Source organism: Liolophura sinensis, chromosome 1, assembly GCF_032854445.1.
Source record: "Liolophura sinensis isolate JHLJ2023 chromosome 1, CUHK_Ljap_v2, whole genome shotgun sequence".
NCBI classification, from domain to species: Eukaryota; Metazoa; Mollusca; class Polyplacophora; order Chitonida; family Chitonidae; genus Liolophura; species Liolophura sinensis.
The window spans coordinates 27,707,186-27,730,695 of NC_088295.1; the positions used below are offsets into that span (position 1 = coordinate 27,707,186).

At 36.8% G+C, this 23,510-nt stretch overlaps 1 protein-coding gene across 3 annotated transcripts; it reads left to right on the forward strand.

Moving 5' to 3' along the window:
- The first annotated feature begins 70 nt into the window (after positions 1–70).
- On the forward strand, positions 71–23,438 carry LOC135462198 (sorting nexin-29-like). Of its 3 annotated transcripts, XR_010443442.1 has the most exons (24): positions 71–189; positions 2,149–2,213; positions 3,655–3,707; positions 4,814–4,894; positions 5,301–5,377; positions 5,996–6,170; positions 6,488–6,558; positions 6,880–7,029; positions 7,327–7,900; positions 8,536–8,630; positions 9,692–9,779; positions 10,301–10,374; positions 10,763–10,826; positions 11,536–11,664; positions 12,190–12,278; positions 13,008–13,114; positions 14,003–14,119; positions 15,190–15,228; positions 17,150–17,193; positions 18,614–18,701; positions 18,973–19,113; positions 19,335–19,474; positions 20,190–21,023; positions 21,431–23,438. XR_010443442.1 is itself a non-coding variant. In XM_064739597.1 (23 exons), the coding sequence occupies exons 1-23, from the start codon at positions 183–185 to the stop codon at positions 20,323–20,325; spliced, it is 2,604 nt and encodes an 867-aa protein (XP_064595667.1). In that variant the 5' UTR covers positions 71–182; the 3' UTR covers positions 20,326–23,438. The 3 variants fall into 3 exon arrangements, 2 of the variants coding, with proteins under 2 accessions (XP_064595667.1, XP_064595668.1); XM_064739597.1 differs by having other exon boundaries at positions 20,190–23,438; XM_064739598.1 differs by lacking the exon at positions 15,190–15,228 and having other exon boundaries at positions 20,190–23,438.
- Positions 23,439–23,510: the final 72 nt, after the last annotated feature.

Below are 23,510 nucleotides of genomic sequence, written 5' to 3' on the forward strand. Positions count from 1 at the left end.
GACGGCCACCATAGGAAAGAAAGTGACCCGGATGTTGGAGTTCACCACTGTGGCTGATCATGTGATCAAAATAAAATGGTGGCGTGTTCACAAGCATGATAATGGGTAAACACATTATGATGTCAAAATAATGAAAACAGCAGGAAGCGTTGGGGGGCTGGAGACTCGCGTAAAGTTAAACAATGAACGGTGAGTTTTTGAATCTGTGTATGAAACACAGGAAAACATTTCACGGTATATTTGTAATCATGATGATGTTTTTGTTGACATCTAGGCGACTGACTTACCGACTCGTTTCACTTAGATTTCGACAGTTACTTAAGGCGCAGGTTTTGTGTTGTATCCTTCGAAGCAGACACTTTAATGATACAACGTACACGATCGTTGTGTGGCTGTGCGTCTGCAGGCTGTTGTTCAACTAAAATTGCGATCTACAGAAAGTCGTAACTCAAGGATTTCTGCTATTTCATTATGACAAAGCACAATTTATGTCATTTAACACAAATCAAATTTCATCACTTCACTTAAGTTCGCTTGTTAAGAAATGTTAAGTCGTAGGCGTCTGGTAGAGTTGAGTTATGATACTTGATGCTTTCCTGTTCCTTTAACATAGCATATCACATGGCCTTGTTAGAATTTTAGAAAGTCAGTTTATAGAGTTACCAAGCATGTAAAAAAAAATGACTTTTAGATCTTTTCTAGCCCATCTTCTGAAGTAAATAAGGTTATATTATTTGTTGTCTTTTTAAGTGATTTATCCTCCTAAAATTACAAACATGTATAGCTGATTTAAGTGAGATCTCACCTCTTGAGTTACCTGTTTGCAACTAATCCCCATATTGAAAGCATTAATAACTTATTGGAAATGTGTACCAGAACATGTATATAGGTTTGAGAATTTTCAATTTGATAGTACTGTTTTTTTGTTTATATGTCAAGTGCTGAGACTATATACCACACATTCTATTTATTCATTGTATCCAGAAAGCTAAACTGCAGAGGTTTATCCTGTTTATTTTAGCTAAGCTTCTTGATCCATGATGATTTCTCTCACATACTTTAACCTAAAGTTTGGTGTGAAAAAATGCAGTTCTAGAAATGTATTTTAAATTATCTTTAGAAATAGTTTTGTTACCAACATTAAAGTTCTTCACTAAAAACTCTTAAGAGGCTCTGTATGGATTGATGTCAAAGACTGAAGAAAAATTGTTGTAAAGTGCTAATCTTTAGGTGAGGTGTAGCATTCTGACTCTAAATTATCCTTGTCTGTTCCAAAATCTCAATTAAAGTTTAAACATTAACATTAAAATGTTTATACCGGTATGTTAAACTGACCACAAGAACACTTATTAATGGTCAGTGGCAATCCAATCCTGGTGTGAATTATCAGTACAATCAATTGACAGACAGCTGACATAGCTCTTTTGTTCTCAGAAATGGGGTCATGAGATTTGGGTCACCTGACTTACCTTTTTTTATGTCCCAGTCATGCTCGTAATTTGACAAGATCTTATGTCAGATATGATTACTCTTAGCTTGTGGAATTACCTTTTTTTATGTCCCAGTCATGCTCGTAATTTGACAAGATCTTATGTCAGATATGATTACTCTTAGCTTGTGGAATACTTGTTTTACAGACTCCATTGTACAGCAATAGCTTTCTGGGACTAAGACCCTAGGGGGTGGGTTGGGATTGGGTGGGAGCTGCGTCACATGTTGCTTGTATTGTAAATATATCATTGTTAGGTTTTCAAATCACCTTCTCCATTTCTCCATACAATGATTTGTGGGAGGTAAATTCCTGTTTCTGGAAAATAACTCTCCTATTGAGTTTTTTTTTTTTTTTTTGATGAACCTAAGATTCTTTTACTTGTATATCCACATGTTATTGTATACAGCTGTAGTCTTACATACATGTTTTCTGGAGATGTGCTCTTGAGTGCCTTGTGTGACACATGTATTTCAAACACAGTCACAGCATGTCTATCGGCATGTGATCATATTTGTTGTGAAATAGTAACAGGTGACATTATTTTTTTACGGTTATAGTATGTGGAGTACATGAGAACAGATTGGTAATTGTGCATTGGAACACTGTCATGCCTGAGTTTACAGAGCCAGAGATGTACATTCCTTTGTCTTTTGTAGGGGATGATGTGTATCTCAGTGAGAGACATGCTCTCCTTACCAGACTGTTGGATGCTGTCAAACAGGTAAATTTACAAGCCTCATTATTTTCTGTACTGATATTGAATTCAAGTTTTCCTTCTTAAGCAATAGAGTAAATTTTAAAAGTATTCTTTAGTCATCAAGTATAAACTTGTTCAAAGCCTTCTTCCAACCATAAACCTGACTGTCATCGTATGAGTGAAAAATTGTTGAGTGTGGTGTGAAAGCACCAAGAATATATATATGTATATGTGAAAAAATGAATAAAGTTATGCGTACAGTGTATATCTTTTCATGACTCTTGAGTATAAGCAAGTTATTCATTGGTTAGTATAAGAGAAATAAGATTCTGTATGTGTAGTTACAAGTCAGTGTCATAGAACCTGTAAATATATACATGTACATGTATGGCAGAGTACAGTAGATGTATATCTGACAGTACACATGTACATGTATGGCAGAATACAGTAGATGTATATCTGACAGTACACATGTACATGTATGGCAGAATACAGTAGATGTATATCTGACAGTACACATGTACATGTATGGCAGAATACAGTAGATGTATATCTGACAGTACACATGTACATGTATGGCAGAATACAGTAGATGTATATCTGACAGTACACATGTACATGTATGGCAGAATACAGTAGATGTATATCTGACAGTACACATGTACATGTATGGCAGAATACAGTAGATGTATATCTGATAGTACATATAGTAACCTTGTGGACTGATTCTTGCTTTCATACTATTATAACATATATCACATTTTAAAGATAAAAAGAAATTTTATGCAGGTTGATGTTTTGTAGCTAGCTGCCAAGCTTGGCATTCACAAGTTTTCAGTGAAAATCATGTCCTGTAGATTCTTGTAATGCGAAGTGACTTTAGCTCCATGCATGAACAAAAAGCCCAAAGGTTGTGAAAAACAAAGCCATTAGGTCAGGTAACACCAGGAGATATATATATATATAATCTTAGATAGCAAAGATACTGTTATGTTATTATACTGTTACATTGTTTCATGTACATTGTATATAGATTACTACAATCTGGCATACACATATATTCCTTGTGATTAATACATTTAACTAGAGCAACATGGAGTAGCATATTGCTTATGTACTGTAGACCTGTTGCTATACACCTGACATGATTAATTTGTGTTTAGTTTGCTAGAGGGTCATCCAGCTTGATAATTGACATTTGATGCATATTTCGGTTCACAGGATTCCCAGTTCCTCCTATAATAACAAAGAATCAAGTTATACAAATCATGGTCAGCAGATCAAGTTTTTGTATTTGTATTGTATCTAAAGTTGATTTTATTTCCCAGCCTACATGTGTGTCAGCAGGTTGAAATATAAGGGTGATGATTAAGTTTTGTTTACACACACTAGTGTCTCTGGGTTGAAAATCAGTAACAGTGTCATTGGAGAATGACAAAATGCTTGTGTATGCCTCTTTTTTCAGTGTCAAGTTCGTTTTGGTGGAAGGTCAGAGTTAGCCACTGATGGGGACAGCAGGTCAGTACTATACACCATGCATTGTTATACAGATAGTGCATGCTGACAGATGGGATATCAGGAATTGTACGTTCGAGAGAAAGCATGAGTTAAATATCACTGTTGATTCCTGATGTCCCATCCCCAGCATGCATTATATGTTTTATTACACTGAAAAAAAAAGATCAGTATACTAACAGTATACTAGGTTAGTACTTTAAATTGCTAAATTTGTAAATCAGTAGTGAAACTAGCCAACAACCAGTTGTCTACTTTACAAACAAGCAGACATCAGGGAATCAGACAGGGAGGTAACTTCAGCGAGTAGAATAAATGCACATGATTGTTGAATTTTAGCACAAGATCATTGGCTACGGGCTCATGAACATGTGATAGCAAAAATGGCTCTATGAGATATAATAATACAGTTTATTAAGCTTCAGCTGTTTGCTACTATCTTGACTATTATATGGTATAGATATTTTCTGGCTTCCATTTATAAAAAATACTGGTGCAAATTAAAACAACCAGATGTCCCTCATCTGGAATTTGTATGTAACATCAAGATGCCAAAGTTTTTCCAGGTAATGTATTCAAAGTACTGTTTTGACAAGAATTAGTGTTTTAATAGGACATTGAATGTGTTGGAACTGTCAGTAATAGGTAACTGTTCTCATCAGCCAGCCTGGAGATGAAAAATGTACATGGAATTTCTGAAGCAATGCTTACATTGTACATTCTCTATTAACATGTAAAACCTTTAAGACCAAAACAAAGCTAAATTTTTTGTTTTTGTGTTTCTTTTCATGATAATACTTTCACTTACATGTACAGTCTGCACAAGTTAGTTCGTGAAAAGGGATTCAGCTGTTGACCTGTCAGTCAAATCTTTGACATCTAACATTGTATATTTTAATGTGACCTACTCACTTAATGAGGGTCCTTAGTGCAAGATGACATCAATTTTTGGGGGGAGGATGTCGCAGGTGTTTAAAATGTATGCTTGTTTTTATTCCATCACTGTATGTTAGTTACCCACAGAATTCAGCTGGAAATCACCTTAGCACCCATCGGTTACATAGTTTGCAAGCTCTTGATCAATGGATCGATCTTGTCTTTTACTACAGGGTGTCATGTCTTTGTGCAGCGTGGGAGGCAGCCTTACAGCATGGGATGAGACACAACAACAAGGCTCTCTCAGCCCTCAAGTATGTACGACTACATGTACCCATTTCTCTACAGTCTCGTACTGCATGGTAGATGGGCTGATAAGTTGTTTTCTTCTTAAGTTAAATCAGGTCTACATTCATATCAAATTGATAATTAGTATGTGTGCATAGTAATAATGTTTTATAAGGAAACCCTAGTTTAAGTAAGACATTATAAACAATATCATTTTCAATCTTGTTGAATATGTGTATCACTCCACTGACAGTAAAGATAGGCCGTATACAAGGCGGTATATATAAAAAAGAAGCAAAATTTAATTTGTTGAATCATGTTGGCTGAAGAGCTATAGTATGTGGTGTACACAGACACATTTTTCTTCCTAAGGGGACTATTTAGGTTTACATTCGTTTATAAATTCTTATTTTTAGTATTGTGTAATTGCAGGCAGGTGACAGAAATGACTGGCCTGTCAAAGGTTACTGGAGTGTTTGGAGATATAAAGAACCTAGAGACGGAGCCAAGTGAGTTCATTAACTATCTTTAATTTATTTATTTGTTTATATGATAGGTGTTTTACACTGTACGCAAGAACATTTTTGAGAGTTTTGTTGATCTTAGGATCATTTTCATAGCTTTGATAGGATGAAGTTATGCTGGAAAAATGGAAGTTTCATTACCAAAAGTAATATTTTATAACCTATATTTTCCTCGCAATGTGCCATTTTGAGACAAATTTTTAGGGCAAGTACAACATGCTGTCTGTGTGTGGACAGAGCCAGAAAAATACTGTGAGATGAATTTTCTTCTATAAGCTAAATGTCTTCTGTTCATTTGAAATACATTCCATGTAAAAAGATGTGCCCATACTTAGTAGACCTACCATACGGTATTTGGGCATATTAGATGACTAAATAAAACAGGAATGTCACTTAGATTGGGAATTTCACATGTATCTTGTAGCACCCCATTCCAGAGTTTCTTACATTGAAGAAATTATAAGGGTTAATATATCCCAAATGAGTCACAAATGACATGAGTGATTATTTGTTAATTCAGGTGTTTTGCGCAGATACTGGTGTTCTGTTTAATAAGTGAGGTTATGTATTCATTAGATGGATTTATTTGATGGATTTTTGCAGCTTTCTGGTCATATGTGAAGGAGCACCTAACCAAACATGAGGTACAGCGATATACCACCCTGAAGTCCATGGTAACAGACGCCGGGCGGGGTCGTGCCTGGTTACGCGCATCCCTCAATGAACACTCCCTGGAGCGCTATATGCATATGTTACTGGAAAACACATCTCTACTGAGGTGAGGCTTTCTGGGCACATGATGTTAAACTTCCAAAGACATTATTAAATCAGGTCATTATTTGTGTTCATATGTGTTATAGTTCAAAATGAACACATCTCTACATAAATTACTTAGTTGACTGGTTGTGCACTCGCATGATACACTTGAAAAGACATCCCTACACTAGGTGAGTGTACATGTGTGTGTTATTCTTCAAAATACATCTCTGCTCAGATCTGTGGTCAGAATGTCGATTATGGATCTTGCTGTTTAGTATTTCTGTTTAATATTGTAAATTATATACAAGTATCTGACAATTGCCCTTCTGTCTGCAGTCAGTATTATGAGGAGTGGGCATTTCTGAGGGACCAAGAGCGGAGCTCTATGTTACCTATGATGGCAGCAGGTAGGACACATTTGGTTTAACATGTCCCTCACATGTTAAATGCTGATGCACTTTAACTGGCAGTCTAACTGCATTTAGTTTAAATGTATTTGGAAATCAACACTATCATATCGTGCAAATAACATTGTGTATTTTATTTTCCAATCATTGAGAGAGAGCATCTGTGGAGTATTTAATAAGATTTTGCCAAATAATCCTGCATTGTGGAGTGGATAGTGAAAATTTCTACCAAAAAATATATATATATGTATATATTTGACTGTACTTCAAAACTTGTGTGCATGAATATCAACTTTGTGAAAATATGTCCTTTTGGTGCAGGTCTTGGATCAATCTTGTTCGCCATCACAATTGATAAGTCTGAACTGAATGCCATCAGGCAGGCGCCCATCAATGTAGCAGTGCCCTCTGGTGGCATGTCCCGAGCAGTGGAGGAACCCAGGCCTGTCATCAGCGGAGAGGCAGGACAAGGTATATTTTCAACAAGCATGGCCAACACAGAAAATTGATTGTTATTCTCAGTTTTTATGTATTATGTGCATGTTATTTCATGGGATTTTTTTTATGAACTAATCACCCTGCTGTACCAAGTTAAGAAGATATTGAAAAATAACGTGATATTTTATGCCTTTTCACCTGTAGTGTAAAATATTTTGAGATTTTCTACTAATATATATAATGATATATCCATGGAGTACCATTGGTTTGGTTGAAATTTACATGCTGCGAGTGAAATGTTGGTAATTCGGATTTGCAATAAATTTTCAGAAAAGAAGAAAGAGAAGAAGAAAAAGAAGAAAATAGCAAACATTGTATCATTTGGTGAAGACGATGATGGTGCGTACAGTTCTTCACCTTCATCTGTGAAGAGTCCCACTTTGAGCGTGGCTGATTACAGCGGGGCTCACCATAAGTTCTCCTTCTCAAACTCTAACCTGGTTTGGTCAGAGGAGTTAACAGAGAAGGACTGTGATTCAGCTATTCTTACCATGACCACAAATCCCTCTGAAGAGTGCCTCAGGGGCAATAACTCTAGCCATGCTGAAGAATTAGACAAACTTTCCTCGGGACAAGAAAATAGTCCGAGATCTTCAGATATTACTATGTCAGGTGCTGAAGGGACCAAGAGAGATAATTCTGTGATAGAGAAGAACACCAGCAGGTTAAAACTTTCTCTAGGAAAAGGCGAGGGAAATGGTGAGATTATGCGGAGTCGGAGTCCGAACAGGAGCCCTCATAGAAGTCCTCGATCGTCTGATCACGAACCGAGCATTACCTCGTTGAGTTCTGTAGAGAGGCCATCTAGTCACGGCTCATTCAGCTCAGCAGATGTGGAGGAAACGTAAGTGAAGACGTTGGAGTGTGGAAGTGTGGAAAGTTGGATATTTTGATTTTGGCACCTTGTCTGTTCTTCTAGGGCTTGCCTCTGATTATTGCTGAATGGTAGTGATGCTAAAAGTCTCTCCCATTTCATTCATACTTAAATCTGAATTTTCTTGTGAAACTGTGCATACTTTTTAGTGGAAATGAATGCCAAAATTTAGGTTAGGGAAGCAGTATATGATTGAGATTGTTTTACCTCAGAGAGTGTTTTCTAACTTGCATCAGTCAATCTTTGTAGAGCACATGAAATGACAACACCTTGCAAGGATAACACACCTGTTCTGCTGACTCAACTCAGGTTTGAGATTTTCTCACATCTTTGGTGTACACACACCTAATGGCATAGTGAAAAGACTTATTATTGAGTTCAGTCACCAACACTATATAAACTTGTAAAGAACTTACAGTCTTGGTATCTACAGAGTTCATGGTTCATCAATATTAAACTTGCCAAAGGTTGGTTACTTACCCTAGGCACCCCGGTTTCCTTCATTGATAAAACCCTACTGCCACAGTATAATTGAAAAATTCTTGTTAACTGTGTTCATAGGCTGCTGTATTTACCTATATATACCTGTTATGGTCACTGTTTAGGGACCCCCAGGATGTGCTCACTCCTCTCTCCCCAACTGGGAAAGCCATGGATGTCCAGTTGTCCCTCACTAAAGAGGAGACCGTCTCCTACAGTGGTGTGTACATTAGATCATACAGTTTTCACTGCTGGCCATTTTCAAGACTTATTTAATTTATTAAATGCAGTGGCTAAAACAAATAATATTTGAGATGCAAGGCTTAAGGTATTGATCAGTGTAGTCTGACAAATATGATGTTTAAAAAGATATAGAATGCTTAATGGCTACAGCAGAGAGATAGGTTTTCCTGTGAATTAATGTGTCAAAAGTGAAATTCATGTAAACCAAGGAATGGCCTGAACTGGCCTGTGTCTCACACCGCTCAATCAGTAATGATTCTGTGTACCTTTAAGATAAAGTCTTTGTGATGTTGTACAATTCAAACAGGTAAATGTTTATCAACAGTACAGTAGTGATGTGTGATTACAAATTGAAGTCAATCTTCAATCAGATCTTAACAATACCATCTGACTTATTATTTTCTTACAAGTACAGTCACATCCAATTAAATCAGGAAAAATTAAATCAGAAGTCCACCTAGCTGTTCCAAGCAATGGATTCATTAAACTTAGTCTAATTTGGATCAGAATTTATGCTTAGCCAAGAAATTCCATGGAAGTTAGGACATCGATCTCTTGAATAAATTGTACTTATATATATATAACTAGTACTGTAAATGCCTTTTTATTCGCGGAGGCTTACTTCCATCTATGTCTCTTACAAAATCTGCGAAAGTTTATGAACTTTCGCAGATTTTGTAAGAGACTTAGACGGAAGTAAGCCTCCGTAAAAGAAAGCAAGATTAACTGACGATCAATTAAGCTGGATTTGTGAAAGCCGGAATACATTCTAATTAATGTGTTTGAAAAAGTATTAGAACTGTAGTGCTTTTTGACAAATTTGTGGGTTACAATTTAGATGGGTTCTATATTCAAGGGCACTTATTTTTGCAGAAATGTGTTTGCCGCGAAATCCGTGAATGTTAGTACCATGCAAATAAAAAGGCATTTACAGTGTTTCTTCAGTTTAAGAAGGAATCTATTAAAATAAAGTTGTGGATTTAAGAAGTTTAAGAAGTTTCATAATAATTTGAGCTCTGTGCTGTGTTTTGCATACAGTGGACTCCAATGACCTGCCCAGCTATATTGGTGAGGATGTGGAATTTGCAGCCATGGCATTGGCTCTTGCTCAAAAAGGCTTCTCCAGGCGAGTGCAAACCTTGCTAACATGTGTTTCCCATTCACCAGCCATGTGGTCATTACATATGGTATCCAGGTGTATCTCCCCCCCCCCCATCCCTCTCCTGCCCCCGTCACCCTCACCCTTTCTTTCTCCTTCTCTCCCATCTCATCAGGTACATGTACCCTTATGCGTGCTCTCTAGCTTTTTGTTTTATTGTCCATCAGATGAGATGTCCATAGCGCAACATGGAGTTTCTCAAACACAATTAGTGTTTGAAATTAGCTTTGAATAAGTAGAAAACCTTTATCATCCTGTGTTCAGTAATTTTCAGCCTCAATTTCTGACTTACATGTACACTGATCAATTTTAATACTCTCCTCCTCTTTTCTGAAGCATTGCCACAGTATGGCTGGAAAATTGCCCACGTGGTGTTAAGCCATAATCATTTTTTATTTTCTGAAACTAATGGCAAATGAAAAATGTTTTGATTTGTGTAAACCTTAATTCATTGATGTAATAATATCTTGTACTTGTGGTACTTGTAGTGGTATGAGAACGGATGGAGATGGTGGCAACGCAGTGGACATGTCCTCAATAGCGCAAGAATCCATGTCAACACGTAAGCACAGAACATTTCTTCTCCGTCTGAGATGATGAATTCTGACTCTGGTGTCCATTGGCCCAAAAGTTGCAGTTATTCCAATCAGTTTATATATCTGTTGGCTGTTTATAGATGTTCATCCAATTGTTCCTGAATGACAAAGAAATGAATTCCTTCTTTTGCAGTAAATTCCCTTGGTACAAAAAATTTCTTTTCACGTACATAAATAGAAGTATCTTTTTTTTTTTGGGGCTTTTACTCCCACATTCAAGATGTGTCATATTTGTGTTGAGATTCAGTGTGAGCCATTTAAAGACTTCATAGTGTATTAGTCTAAGGAATTGCTCTGATAAAGGTCTCATAAATTGACCCCTGAGGCTGATGTTTTGTGGTGGTTTGTTTACAGAAGAGCTCAAACAGGCAGTTGTGGCCATGATGGTGAGGAAAGATGAGGTTGAAGAGCAAAACAGGTAACTGTGAATGACTTCTAGGAATGGAACATTTGAAAGGGGATGGGGTTGGGGTTGGGGTTGGGGGGTGGGGTGGAATTCCTTATTTGTATTCTGCTGCTTGTGAACAGTTGTTTTTGAAGGCTGTGTTGTGGGATCTAGATTTGTGCTCTAAATAAAATGTCTATACAAGTTTTAGCTGATTGAACCAAATTGTCTCTGATGTGAAATAAAACATAACGGGGTAATGTGTGCTGGTTGTATAGAAAATCACAATGATATCTTGTCTAGGACTTGTCAGTGCTTTTGTCATCTTTGTCAGTAACTGTGTACATACTGCGTGTTTCATTCTACCCTGCTATAGACAGCTTATTTTCAGCTGTCTCTGCTGTGGAACGAAACACGCTGTAATTCTTCAACCTTTTCACATGTTTGCAAGGTGTTTATTCAGACATATTCTGAAGGCATGATTCTGTGTATACTGATAAAATTATACATTTTGTGAAGCCCTGAGGTTGGCCAAGCCAGCCAATATAGTTTCATCTCCAAAATCAGATTATAAATGTACATGAATTGCACTGTAAGTTCATATGCGAAAGGGTTGAGGAATTAGGGTAACAGGTTTCGTTAATAAATAATGACAGCGAGGTAGCCTAAGAGTTTTCGGTGTTAGTTGTCTTTGTTAGTGACCTTTTACCTTAGTAGAGTTTCAGTTTCATTCTGCCCACAGGTCAATAAGGGCCATGTTGGAGCAGGAAATGGAGACGTCCTCCACACTTAGAGCCGAGATTGAAGAGTTGAAACTAGTCAACGTGACCAGACAAGAGAAGGATTTGTCCAAGCTACAAGCTTTGCAAAAGTATGCTTATGCCCTGCATTCTTATAGCCTGTACATATGTCAGAATTTCCTCTTGGGCCGTATGTGGGAAGGTCTGCTAGCAACCTGCGGATGATTGGGAGTTTCAACTGGGTTGTGGCCGGTTTCCTCCCACCGCAATGCTGGTCCTCACTGTATAAGTGAAATATTCATGAGTATGGCATAAAACAAAAATCAAATAAATATATAAATATATTGGAGAAACTTTCCAAATATTCCAAAAGTAAAGGTACAAAGACAGTATTTTGGAGTCAGAACAAGATTGGCATGATGTGTCAGTCTTAGATCTTTTTGCTTTAGTACTGTGGAAAATTAAAATGTAGCTTGGTTAGAATTTTAACCAGAAAGGTGGTTATGTTCATTCATTTGATTCAAGGTTATATTGTCTGTCATTTTCATCATTAGGTCAACTTGAAGGGTAATGATGTGGTTTAATACCAACATGTTGTAGGCAGCTACTTGTTGATAGTCTCAGGATACCTCTAATTGTTTCTGCTTGTCTTTCAGAGAAAATGAGTTGTTAAAACACCAGTTGAGGAAGTATGTGAATGCTGTGCAGTTACTGAGGAAGACGGGAGAGGATCAGTCTGAAGCAGGTACACCATCATTTCATGAACGAAACTGAAAACATGAGTATGATGAACCAGGTAGACAGGAAACATGACAGACAAGGAGAATTAGTCAGAAGCAGGTTTATATGCTGTATGTGAATGAAACTGAAAACATGGGTATGATGAACCAGGTAGACAGGAAACATGACAGACAAGGAGAATTAGTCAGAAGCAGGTTTATACGCTGTATGTGAATGAAACTGAAAACATGAGTATGATGAACCAGGTAGACAGGAAACATGACAGACAAGGAGAATTAGTCAGAAACAGGTTTATACGCTGTATGTGAATGAAACTGAAAACATGGGTATGATGAACCAGGTAGACAGGAAACATGACAGACAAGGAGAATTAGTCAGAAGCAGGTTTATACGCTGTATGTGAATGAAACTGAAAACATGAGTATGATGAACCAAGTAGATAGGAAACATGACAGACAAGGAGAATTAGTCAGAAGCAGGTTTATACGCTGTATGTGAATGAAACTGAAAACATGGGTATGATGAACCAAGTAGATAGGAAACATGACAGACAAGGAGAATCAGTGTGAAACAGGTGTATATAAAAATGAAACTGAAAACATTAAGATAGTGATAAAGAAATGAAACCTTTAGGAAGTGTTCTTGAGATGTGCTTTTGTGGTCATAAGCTGTGTTTTGCATTGCAATGTTTTTTAGACATTATTTATTATGACTTGTTATGATGATTTTTCAGAAAACCTAGGTATTCACTTGGAAAGTCCGCAGCCAGCTATCCCTCCCCCTAAACCTCTGATTGACTATAGTCACGAGGCGTCAGAATATGAGAAAAAACTCATACAGGTACATCACAGTTTTTGTTTACATGGTTTTTTTAGGCGGCAACCAAGTATAGTTTTGCTTCTCAGAATGCCACTGCAGTGTATTTATCCAGGAGCTTGAAGTAATGTTTATTGGGAATAAAAGTAGTCCAAGTCCAATCTTAAGTGTGTGCTTAAATCCAAGCTCTTATGTAACCCCAGAGTCACTTTCAAGAAGCAGGGGATGATTCCACAAAGGCATTTCTGACTTGAGTAAAAAATTGAAATATGATAAAGAAGCTTATTTTTTGGCTTTAGGAATTAAAATTTTGTACACCTTATCCGTATTAGCTAAAGACAAAAGTGTCCAAATTTCTACTTCTACAAATTTCCAGAACCCAAAACTACGCATTGTAATGAGGTTTTAAATTTTGTCTTAAGTGGCTTTGTGAAATTGATCCCAGAGGTCATGAATTTTGCACAAACTGCTATAATTTTTGTGCTTGGCTTGAATATGAAATCTGGGCAAGGACAAGAGTTAAATACCAGTGGAATGCTAGATTATATGACACATTTCACTCCACAAATCAGCTGAAAAATATAAAACTAGAACAAAAAGATTAAGTTAAAATTATAAAGAAATTATTCATCTGGTGACTGTAAAAGTATAAATTAACAAGTATTATGCATCACACTGGCAGGAAAACAAGTGAAAACAAAATTGTACAGCAGTTGTTCATGGGAGTCAAGTGTCTTCTGATTTGTATTTTGAAACCTTACCAGAATGATTAGTATCCAAAATTATACTTGTGAATTTTTGCCTACTTATGATACTTTGTGATATCAGAAGCTTGGTAGATATCAGCTGACTGCATACTCAGATTTATGGAGTGCCTGGATTTCGTGTGGATGCTGATGTTTTGTTCATTAGGTGGCTGAGATGCATGGAGAGCTGATGGAGTTTAATGAGTTGCTGCACCGACAGCTGGGTGCAAAAGAGAACCTGGTGAAACAGTTAAGGACACAGCTGGTAGAGCTCAGAGGTCCAGTAAGTATTTGCTTTGTACATAATTATGTATGTGGGCATTGTTTTGTCAAGATGCTGACATGGCACACATAATAATGATAACAGCATACATGTATATTCCACTAGGGTAAGGCACCAACAATCCTTGTTGACACAGCTCAAGAATCAAAGCGAGTTTTATAGGTATTTATGAAAGAACAAGGCAGGTTGATCTTCTGAATTATGCTCTGGGGTGATTGTAGGCTCCCAGTATTACAAAAATAATGATGTTCAGTCGGTACTTTAATCTAAACACGATCACTGCCATGTTAAAAAATATGCAGGCCGCCCTACTGTGCCGTAAAGTTTCAACGTCATTTTACACCGGGATTTCAGTCTGTTGTCATAATGATGTAACTCGAAAGCTCCAAATTGGCTGCCAGTTTGTGATGGTTGGCAGGTTGGAAGCATGTATTATGTAGTGGATAAATTACTGCATTGACAAGTCATTGTGTCAGAAGACGAGGCAAGTTCATATGAAATGTAATGGGCTGTATAATGAGGTGTAATCCATAACGTGCGTGAACTTTGCCAGGATACTATGTGCTACGGTCGCTGAGGACCCGAAAATTCAAAACTGAGACTAGAGATACTGAATCTGAAAAAAAACAGTAACCTCAGTCTTAGCATGGATTCTTTTCTGCTGTTTGTCTGATAGTTAATCATAGTTTGCTGGTGTGTGTCATGTTTGGGCATGTGTGTTGTGTTGTGCGCATGGCTAGTACACTGTTTCTGTGCCTTTACTCTTATGAAATTATTCCAATCATCTGATTTTAATAAATGCATCAAGGAATTATCACTCTGTTATTTGGAAAAAAGTATTTTAGTTGTTTTTTTTGTCGTCTTTTATTGATATTTAGGGGTGAGTCTATTATATTTCATGGTCCCCTCCACATTTTTATCATTTACTTTCAATATTTGAAACATTTTAATATAAATTTGGTATATTATGCATATTGGACACAGGAAAAAAGTCTTACCACCATAGGGAGATAACTCATCATGTGGGGGAGATAACTCTAATATAATACATGTGTTGTCTGCTGTGGTAGGTAGCCTCAACTTACCCATCTAGACTGGCTCATCTGAATGTGAGTTTTGATATTACAATGCTTGTTTGGCTTTGTTGTCTCTGGAACATTTGAGCAAATTTCAAGGATGCTGTGGAACCCTTTTTGATATAATTTGCAAAATATGTAACACTTGTAACTCCTATCACCTTTCTTTTACATTTTATTGATGAATTCATGCTTGCTTACTTTCGTCTATCGTTTGGTTTGGAGAGTACATGTGTTTACCTATGTTTGCATGATCCTCAGTTAATGGCTAATGTATTGGATTGCTGCTACTATATATGATTTTTTCATCACCTTAATGAACAAATTCTGTCCATCTATGTATTGCTGTGGTGCTGCAGACCATTAAGGGCATCCCCAACCACTGAATCAGCTCTGCCATGCTCTCCTGCTTCTGTCACTTGAGTATAACACAAGAGCCTAAAGTAATCTGTAAGACATATCGGAAGCTAGAGACCATGTGATCTCCTCAGTAAGAATCGGCGTGGATGAAGAAAATGATCCTCCCAATGTTATTGCATGGGGAAATGCCTATTTTTGAATAGCTATCAGCGATCTTGTATTTTTTGGATTTGTATAATTTTTAGCTTTCTAGATAGTCTGAGGATTTCTGCCGAGCCTTCATGATGTTATTTTGTACAACTAGGCCTTACTGGTCACTTGGGAAGAGGCAAAAAGCGACCTTTTCCTCAATTCTTTAACATTGGGTGGCCATTTTGTTTTAGACACGAAAGGGTGGTCGCGTGACCCCCAACTTCTGACCCGTCTTACAGAATAAGTGTCAGTGTGTTCATGTAGTCTTACCCACAAGCTAGATAAATTCTGGCAGTGTGCATGTATTATCTTTTAGCAACTTACATATATGTTCCATATGTACAGTATCAGCAATAACCAGTTTTCCAGTGATGTTACAACAACACAGTGACATCCCTTTGTTCTGGGGTGTCTCCATTTTAGAATACTGATTACCTATCTTAGTGATTGTTTTAATTATGTATTTAAGAAAAACTGCTGCCGATATTTGAATATTTTCACACATTTTTTAAACTTATTTTCACGGTGCCAGTGGAGAACGTAATCCATTGGATTAATGTCATTGCATTCAAACATTGCTATTATCAACCCTATCATGTTTTAAAGGGACATCACTCTGTTGTTTAACTGTAACTGGAAAACCGTGTGTTTTACTTCCATCCAGTTAAAAATTTGGTTGTATTAATGCTTTAGCTCCTACCAGAATTTGTCAGGTTTCTAACAGCATGCATGAGTTTGTCAGCAAATCTTGGAAGTGAGCGAGTACATTCATAACCAGACAACTTATGTTACCATCATTGTTACACTTACCTCACCATTACACCTATTCACTAATACAGATTCTTTTTCGTATGTTAGCATTATGAAATCAGCATCCAGACTAAATAAAAAAAATTATAAATCTTATTTTCATGTGTATTCAAGCTATGGTGTTCGGTAGCAGGTGGATTTTCAAGAACTGGGTACAGATTGTTGGTAAAAATATTGGTAGTTAAAACTCAGGTAATGTGTTTGTGGTTATTCATTAAATTTTTTTCCACATTCATTTCCTTCAGATTATATTTCTGTAAGGCTAACACATTACCTTTAGTGATAAGGCAATAAGGGTTCGAACTCACCTATTATACTGCACATGTAAGAGTGCTATTATTAAAACTGTGACGAATTGTGTTTTGGCCGGCCGTATGCGGAAAGGTCTGCCAGCAACCTGAGGATGGTCGTGGGGTTTCCTCCCACCATAATGCTGGCCGCCGTCGTATAAGTGAAATATTCTTGAGTACGGCGTAAAACGCCAATCAGATAAATAAATAAATAAATGAGTTGTGTTCAGTGTTGCTAGTGGATTTAATCAAGCCCATCAGCTAATTCTGCCTAGTTATTATCGGTGTTTGCTTCTTTGTAGCTTCCTCAAGATGAGAACAGTTCAGTGGATGGGGAATTTGACAGGTGAGGAACACAGATTTGCTTGTGCTCTGATTTTTTCTTGCTGGTTTGATGACAGCTAGCATTAGATTTACCTTTGTCAGGTACCTGGCAAGATTTGCTTTCTCTGCGCGTTATTCAGTTTTATGCTGGGAACTTGGCCAGCTGATCTCAGAGGTAGCTCCACCCATATCTAGTTGCAGTCACATAAGTATATTTGTGAAACACTTATAGTGAACACAAAGTCAGCCATTAAAGCTGAATTAATCAATAAAGTAGTATTCCAGAAATGTTCTGAAAACATTTTAAAAATTTCATACTCCTTATTAACAAAATGAATAGCAAACATTCGTCAGTATCTAGCCACTCAATTGGTGGCGCCATTTTGCCATGTTATAGCTATCAAGAGTGAAGTCACAAAACCTAGGAACTCTCCCGTACCATTGGCGTAAACAGTGTGACAAGTAGGAAATACAAAAATGCCTGACACCCAATCAAATAGTATCAGCTCTGTTCCATGTTCAAAGAGCCAGTGTCTCTTTTAGTTTGGCGCTCGGTCACGGCGATGTTTGTAGACACAAGCGTCGTGTTTTAGCAGTCCTGCTCGTCCTCATCCTGCGTGAGTGTAAGCATTTGGCCATCTTGGCTGCACTGACTTCGGAGAATTTAGTGAACATAGCAAGACTCTCAGATTGATAACAGACTCTTCCATTCAGATTTTGGGAAGATATTTTTGTAGTAAATCTTACTTTTCTAGGGGAAAAATAATGTAGTCACAATATTTTTCTTCAGCCATTGACTCTCCAGAGGAGGATTGTCAGCTCACCCTGACAAGTTACTGCAGCATCCTGCCCATCATGCACGCATTGTGACACGGGCAGCCATTCTCAGTTCCCTGATCATAAATGTGTGGTTTAAAATGCATCAGGTTAACACTTAAACTAACTGCAAAATCCAATTTATTTCATCGATATCTGTCTATCACTATGAAAAACCACACTGACAACCACACTAGCGCTGCGGCTAGGGATTGGCCAAGTTCATAATATCTTCTACAACATGGCTACTTGAGTGAATTGTCCATAAGTGCTATATCTCCAATGCTGAACTTCATCTTCTCAGCTTTCAAAACTTTAGAATTTTTTACATATTTTTCTATGATAACTGTGTCCTTTATCATTTTTTCTATGTATATATAGTGGCAGACTTTATGTTCATTTTACAATATATTTATTTATTTGATGGGAGTTACATACCTTAATCAAGAATACTTCACTTCTACCATCTGCAGGTTGCAGTCAGATGCAAACACCAGTGGAATATAGAACACATACTTTGTGTTTTACTCAAGAATATTAGGAGAAGTTTACCTGTTGTATCTGCTACATGACCAAGTTTTTGCTTTCATTTTAATAGTAGTATTCTTAAATTCTTCTGTTACCAGTTCATTGCAGTCCAGAACATTGATTAACATCTGGATTCCGTCGGCTTTTCTGCGTGGCAGCTCCACTAGTGCTCATCATGTCTACCAGGTATGTAGAACTCTTTGCTAAGGAACATGATGACACCTCAGAGATGTGAATAAGAATGGAGTTTCAGAATGATTTAATAAGAGAGGAGTATTTACCTTTGATCACCAGATCTCCATTGGTTCACCAGCTAGGCATTGATTGAGAGGAGTTACAAAAACAATGTATACAAGATTATATCTCGGTACCAAGAAAATGATCTCAAAATTTGCTTTTTCGTTATACACAGTTCAGTGATATGGTTATATAAAAGATATCCTTGTTCATCTTGCAGGTTTATGTTCGTATTAGAGATGAAGAGTGGAATGTGTACAGACGCTACAACCAGTTTCGAGACTTCTTCAACTCCTTAAAGAAGAAGCATCCAATCATGAGCAAATTTGATTTTCCTCCCAAAAAAGCAATAGGCAGTAAGGTAAAGAGTGGCTTTTACTTACTAACTTTCATCTACTGAACGGGTGTGTACGGAAATATTCCATTAAAAATCCAACATTAATGTTGTATTTCTGTAAATTTATTTTTTTCATGCATAGAAACTGGATTAAATATCAGAGATTCTTGCAGAGAAGTTTCCACATGATTTGAATATAGTACTAATTATATTTGGAGGTTTTTGAAACTTTCCTTTTTTGGTAGGATGCCCGGGTAGTGGAGATGAGACGGAAGATGTTACAAATGTTCCTCCGTAATGTAATCAACTATATGATGCAACATGACACAGACCTCACTGTCAATGTCAGCAAGGATAAACTGACAGGAAAATTAGCCTTCTTTGGGTAAGATGTTCTTTAATTTGCAATATAAATTACCAATTTAGAAGAATATGTATTAACTGTAGCAAAAAGCAATTCTGTGGGATGAATGAATGAGTGAATGCTTGTGGTTTATGGTCATACTTAGCAATTTTTCAGTCATATGACGACATTGAGTTGTAAGGTGTGTGTACATATACTGTGTCTTCTTGTGGCAGGGTGAGTCCATGCCACCAAAGCACTTGTGGCACTGAAGTATCACACCGAAAACACCAAACATGACACCCTACCCAGTCACATTATACTGACACCAGACTTAGCAGCCATGTTTCCTTGCTCTAACCTCTCAGTGCCGAGTTCCAAATGAGGCAACAATAAGTACCATTTTTAAAGTCTTTAGTGTGGCCCAACCAGGGGTGGACTTCGAGGTGGACTTTGAGGCAAACACTCCAACCATTAGACCACCAAAGTGGTCACTATGCTGTGAAAGGGTAAATTATTAGAAAAATTAATACGTTGCCTGTGAGAAATGGTCATGTCTACTGGCATCAAGGAGTCAGATTACCTGCCTTGTATTTCTTCCTCGGCCTATGTGTTCTCACTGTTTCCACAGTGTGTTACTCTGAACTGTTATTTTGTGTGTTATTGTTGTATTTTTGACTGAAACACAACCCCCACACACGAGTGCCTGGCTTAAGTACATAATGCTCATCATAGGTTTATGTCTTTTGCATTATAGAGATGACCCAAGCAGTGAAGGCAAAAATAAGAAAGGCAAGAAGCAGAAGTCTGGTGGAGGGCGTCATCAGTCTGGCCCAGCTAGCCAGCCTCAGAATGCCCCTGTGTCAGCCCCTCCCCAGTACACAGGCTTGTGACACCCTGACAGTATAGAAGAGGTTGGCCAGGGTGAGGACAGGGCATTTGGTTACAAAGGGAGATAAATCCTGTCTACAACCAGCACAGCTGAATTACATGTAACTTCATTAATTGAACCCTGAGCAGCCATTATGGCTGATATGATAAATACTGCGATGAAGATAACAATATTTGCAGTATGCAAATAAATTAATTTTAATCAAGAATTATTTTAATTGATAGGGATAATGGGGATCAGGGATTGTCAAAAATTCAGTTCAGTTGAACATAACATACCTAAGGCTGATTTTACAAAGCCATTCCTGAAGTCAAAATATAAAATCTCTTCGCAGTCTTAGGTGGCAGCAATTGAAAATTTGGACTCATTTGTTCAACATGTTGAGGTCAACAAAATTTGGATTTGTAAACCTGAAAAATAAGCTTTAGGATGGGATTTCCGATTTTTCAAAAGTCAGAAAGGGCTTTGTGGGATCAGTCCCTGCACAGATAGTCTTGTTTAAGCAGCTTTCATAGACCTATATACAAATTTTAGGTATATTCACACTGATGGAATTTCTGACAAATTTTTTCTTTGTTCTTCTGAAATATTCTTGAAGTAAAATGTACTAATGCATTGGGAACATAAGGAATGTCGTACCGAAAAGTCAGGAGGATCATTTTACCAGGCACAAAATTATGTCAAAGGAATGTAAATAAGGTTAGTATTGAAGAACTTTAATTTTTGGTGGGGATGTGTTAAAATTATTACTGATTGTTAAATGAATTGAAAGAATGACGTTTCCAAGGGACCATATGTGTACATGGGTGGTGTAGTAGTTTAGGGTAAACTTACAAATTCTTGGTATTAACATAACTATAATCCATGTGGTATTCTCTCAGTCAATAACCTGCAGCTGATTTGCTATCATTCTGTTTCAATAAGACTTCCCAGGTTAGATGGTGTGCCCCAATTGCCAGTTATAATCAGTTTGTCTTATATGCTCCTATTCTTTTGCCAGGCTTGTTAATGTAAACAGCTTCTCTGTCAGTTTAATGAAATTAGAAACGTAACTTACCACTGGGATAAAGACTGGAGGGATTTGAAGGGTTTTTATTTCTGTACAGAGCCGCCTTTGTGTGCTCGTGAAGGACCAGGACTTGTGAAAGAAAATACTTTTCACATGCGATATTTGGTCTGCATGCATCATTCATCTTGCAGAAGAGTTTCCTAAATGTAAAATATTTCCAGCTATATCCATTGAAAGGAAAGGCCTTCGTGTTCCTTCAAACTACTTCCCTGCCAGAAATGGTAGTTATTAATGGCATGTTTCATGTTAAGTAAACGTTTTGTCAGTTCATGTTTTTAAATATTATGCTGATTTTGATTGGCTAATCATATTTTACTGTTAACTTTATATCACATTGTTTTTGTCTTGGTGTCTTTTTTCCGGAAGACTTTTAACAAGTCACACACTTTATGTCTATTTAATTGTAAATTTCCTCAGCAAACCAGATAGACACTGCTGTTAATATAAATGCACATTCCATCCTGCTGCAAATTTGTAACAATTCTATACAGAAAATATTCAGATCTAGTCATCACTATTTCATGTTTTGTGTTGTGTCATGGTTTGTGAATAGACAAGATTGCTATTATAAGGGATATCACTGGTTACTTTGTGCATCATATAAGTCCTATTCACAAAAAGCTGGTTACAGTTACTTTTTGTACCATTTTAATTGCTGATATTGGAAGGATGTTGTTCTTAATGAATAGCAAATACACCATGTACTTGAATAAAAAAAATGATGTCATTATTTGTATTCAGAGTGTGTAGTGAACTTTATGGCATATATGAACTGATTTTATGATGGTGATACTGTGTTGTATATATTTGGCTGAAAAATGAATTTGTATATGTTTTGTATTTGTATTTTGTACAAAATAAAGCAAATGCTTGCATCACCAATGAAGATCTAAATATGTTGGTTTTACTGCCTTCTTACAAGTTGATGCTGTGAAAAAAAATTTAACGACTGATGTGATGTATTTTAGCTGTTATGTGTAAAAATGCTAAGTAGTGCAATTGTGGTTTTTTTTCCTTTTGTCTTCGCTTTTTTGTTATGGCTTTTTTACAGCTTGTCATGCTTGCAAAGAAGTCAGTTGTGCCTTTCAAACATATTTTGAAACCTTAATAGACTTCATTAAATACAAAAATATATATATAGTCTCAAAACAAAATTTTCATACGAAACATGTTACTTTATATAAATTATATTACAAATATGTACCAAACTAGGGGTACTGTTGTGGACACATAGAGTTTGATAATAAGATACTTATTGGTATAGGTTTTGATATTACTTGGGTTTGAAACACTTCATTTAAAAGAAGTCCCTGTGTCTAAATTGCAGGGACCAAAATCTCTTTTCTGGACACCATCAACTATATTTAAAAACAGGAGACTTATCTAATAGATTCAGTCCTTTAAGCACAAACTCTGTTTATATCTTATATGTAATTCAAGCATCATATGCACAGGAAAACTTTCCTAGATTTTAAGAATAATCATGCCTGCAGCCTGAACACAGATTCTGAAGGGTTATAAATTTATTCATAAACTTCTGAGAACAGACAGATTGAGAAGCTATGCTGACTTTGAACACAGCTGAGCAGCCTGTTGCACACAGCAGTTTTCTTCTTCAGTGAGAAGATCATAAGTTATGGAAGATGGTTATTGACAGCAGTTTTAGATTTTGAGTTACGGTACAGTAATTCTTCCTTTTCAAGCTGCGACATTTTGTTTCAGGTTTCAGGACTAGCTATAATCCAATGTGTATTAAATGATTGTTGTCTGTCATCATCATATGTATGAAACAGGCATAACTATTTATGTAATGTAATTAAAATAGCAATGTTTTTTGCCCGCCATCGCAAGTTTTGGTGTTTAAATCTGGCCTCTTCACTTTTTTCAACATCTTGATGCCTTTTTTATTGTACTGCTCTGTGAATTCCAACATTATATTGACCTAAGGTTATTGAAAACAATTACCTGGTGCAAAATGTATACTCTACAGACTAGCAATACTTGATGTGCTATCAGGGACAAATTAGAAAGCTGTGGGTTTTTTTTTTTTTTTTTTTTTGCTTTTTTATTCATGTACCTGTATGTTGAATACCTAAGGTTGCCCATTGCTGTAGAAG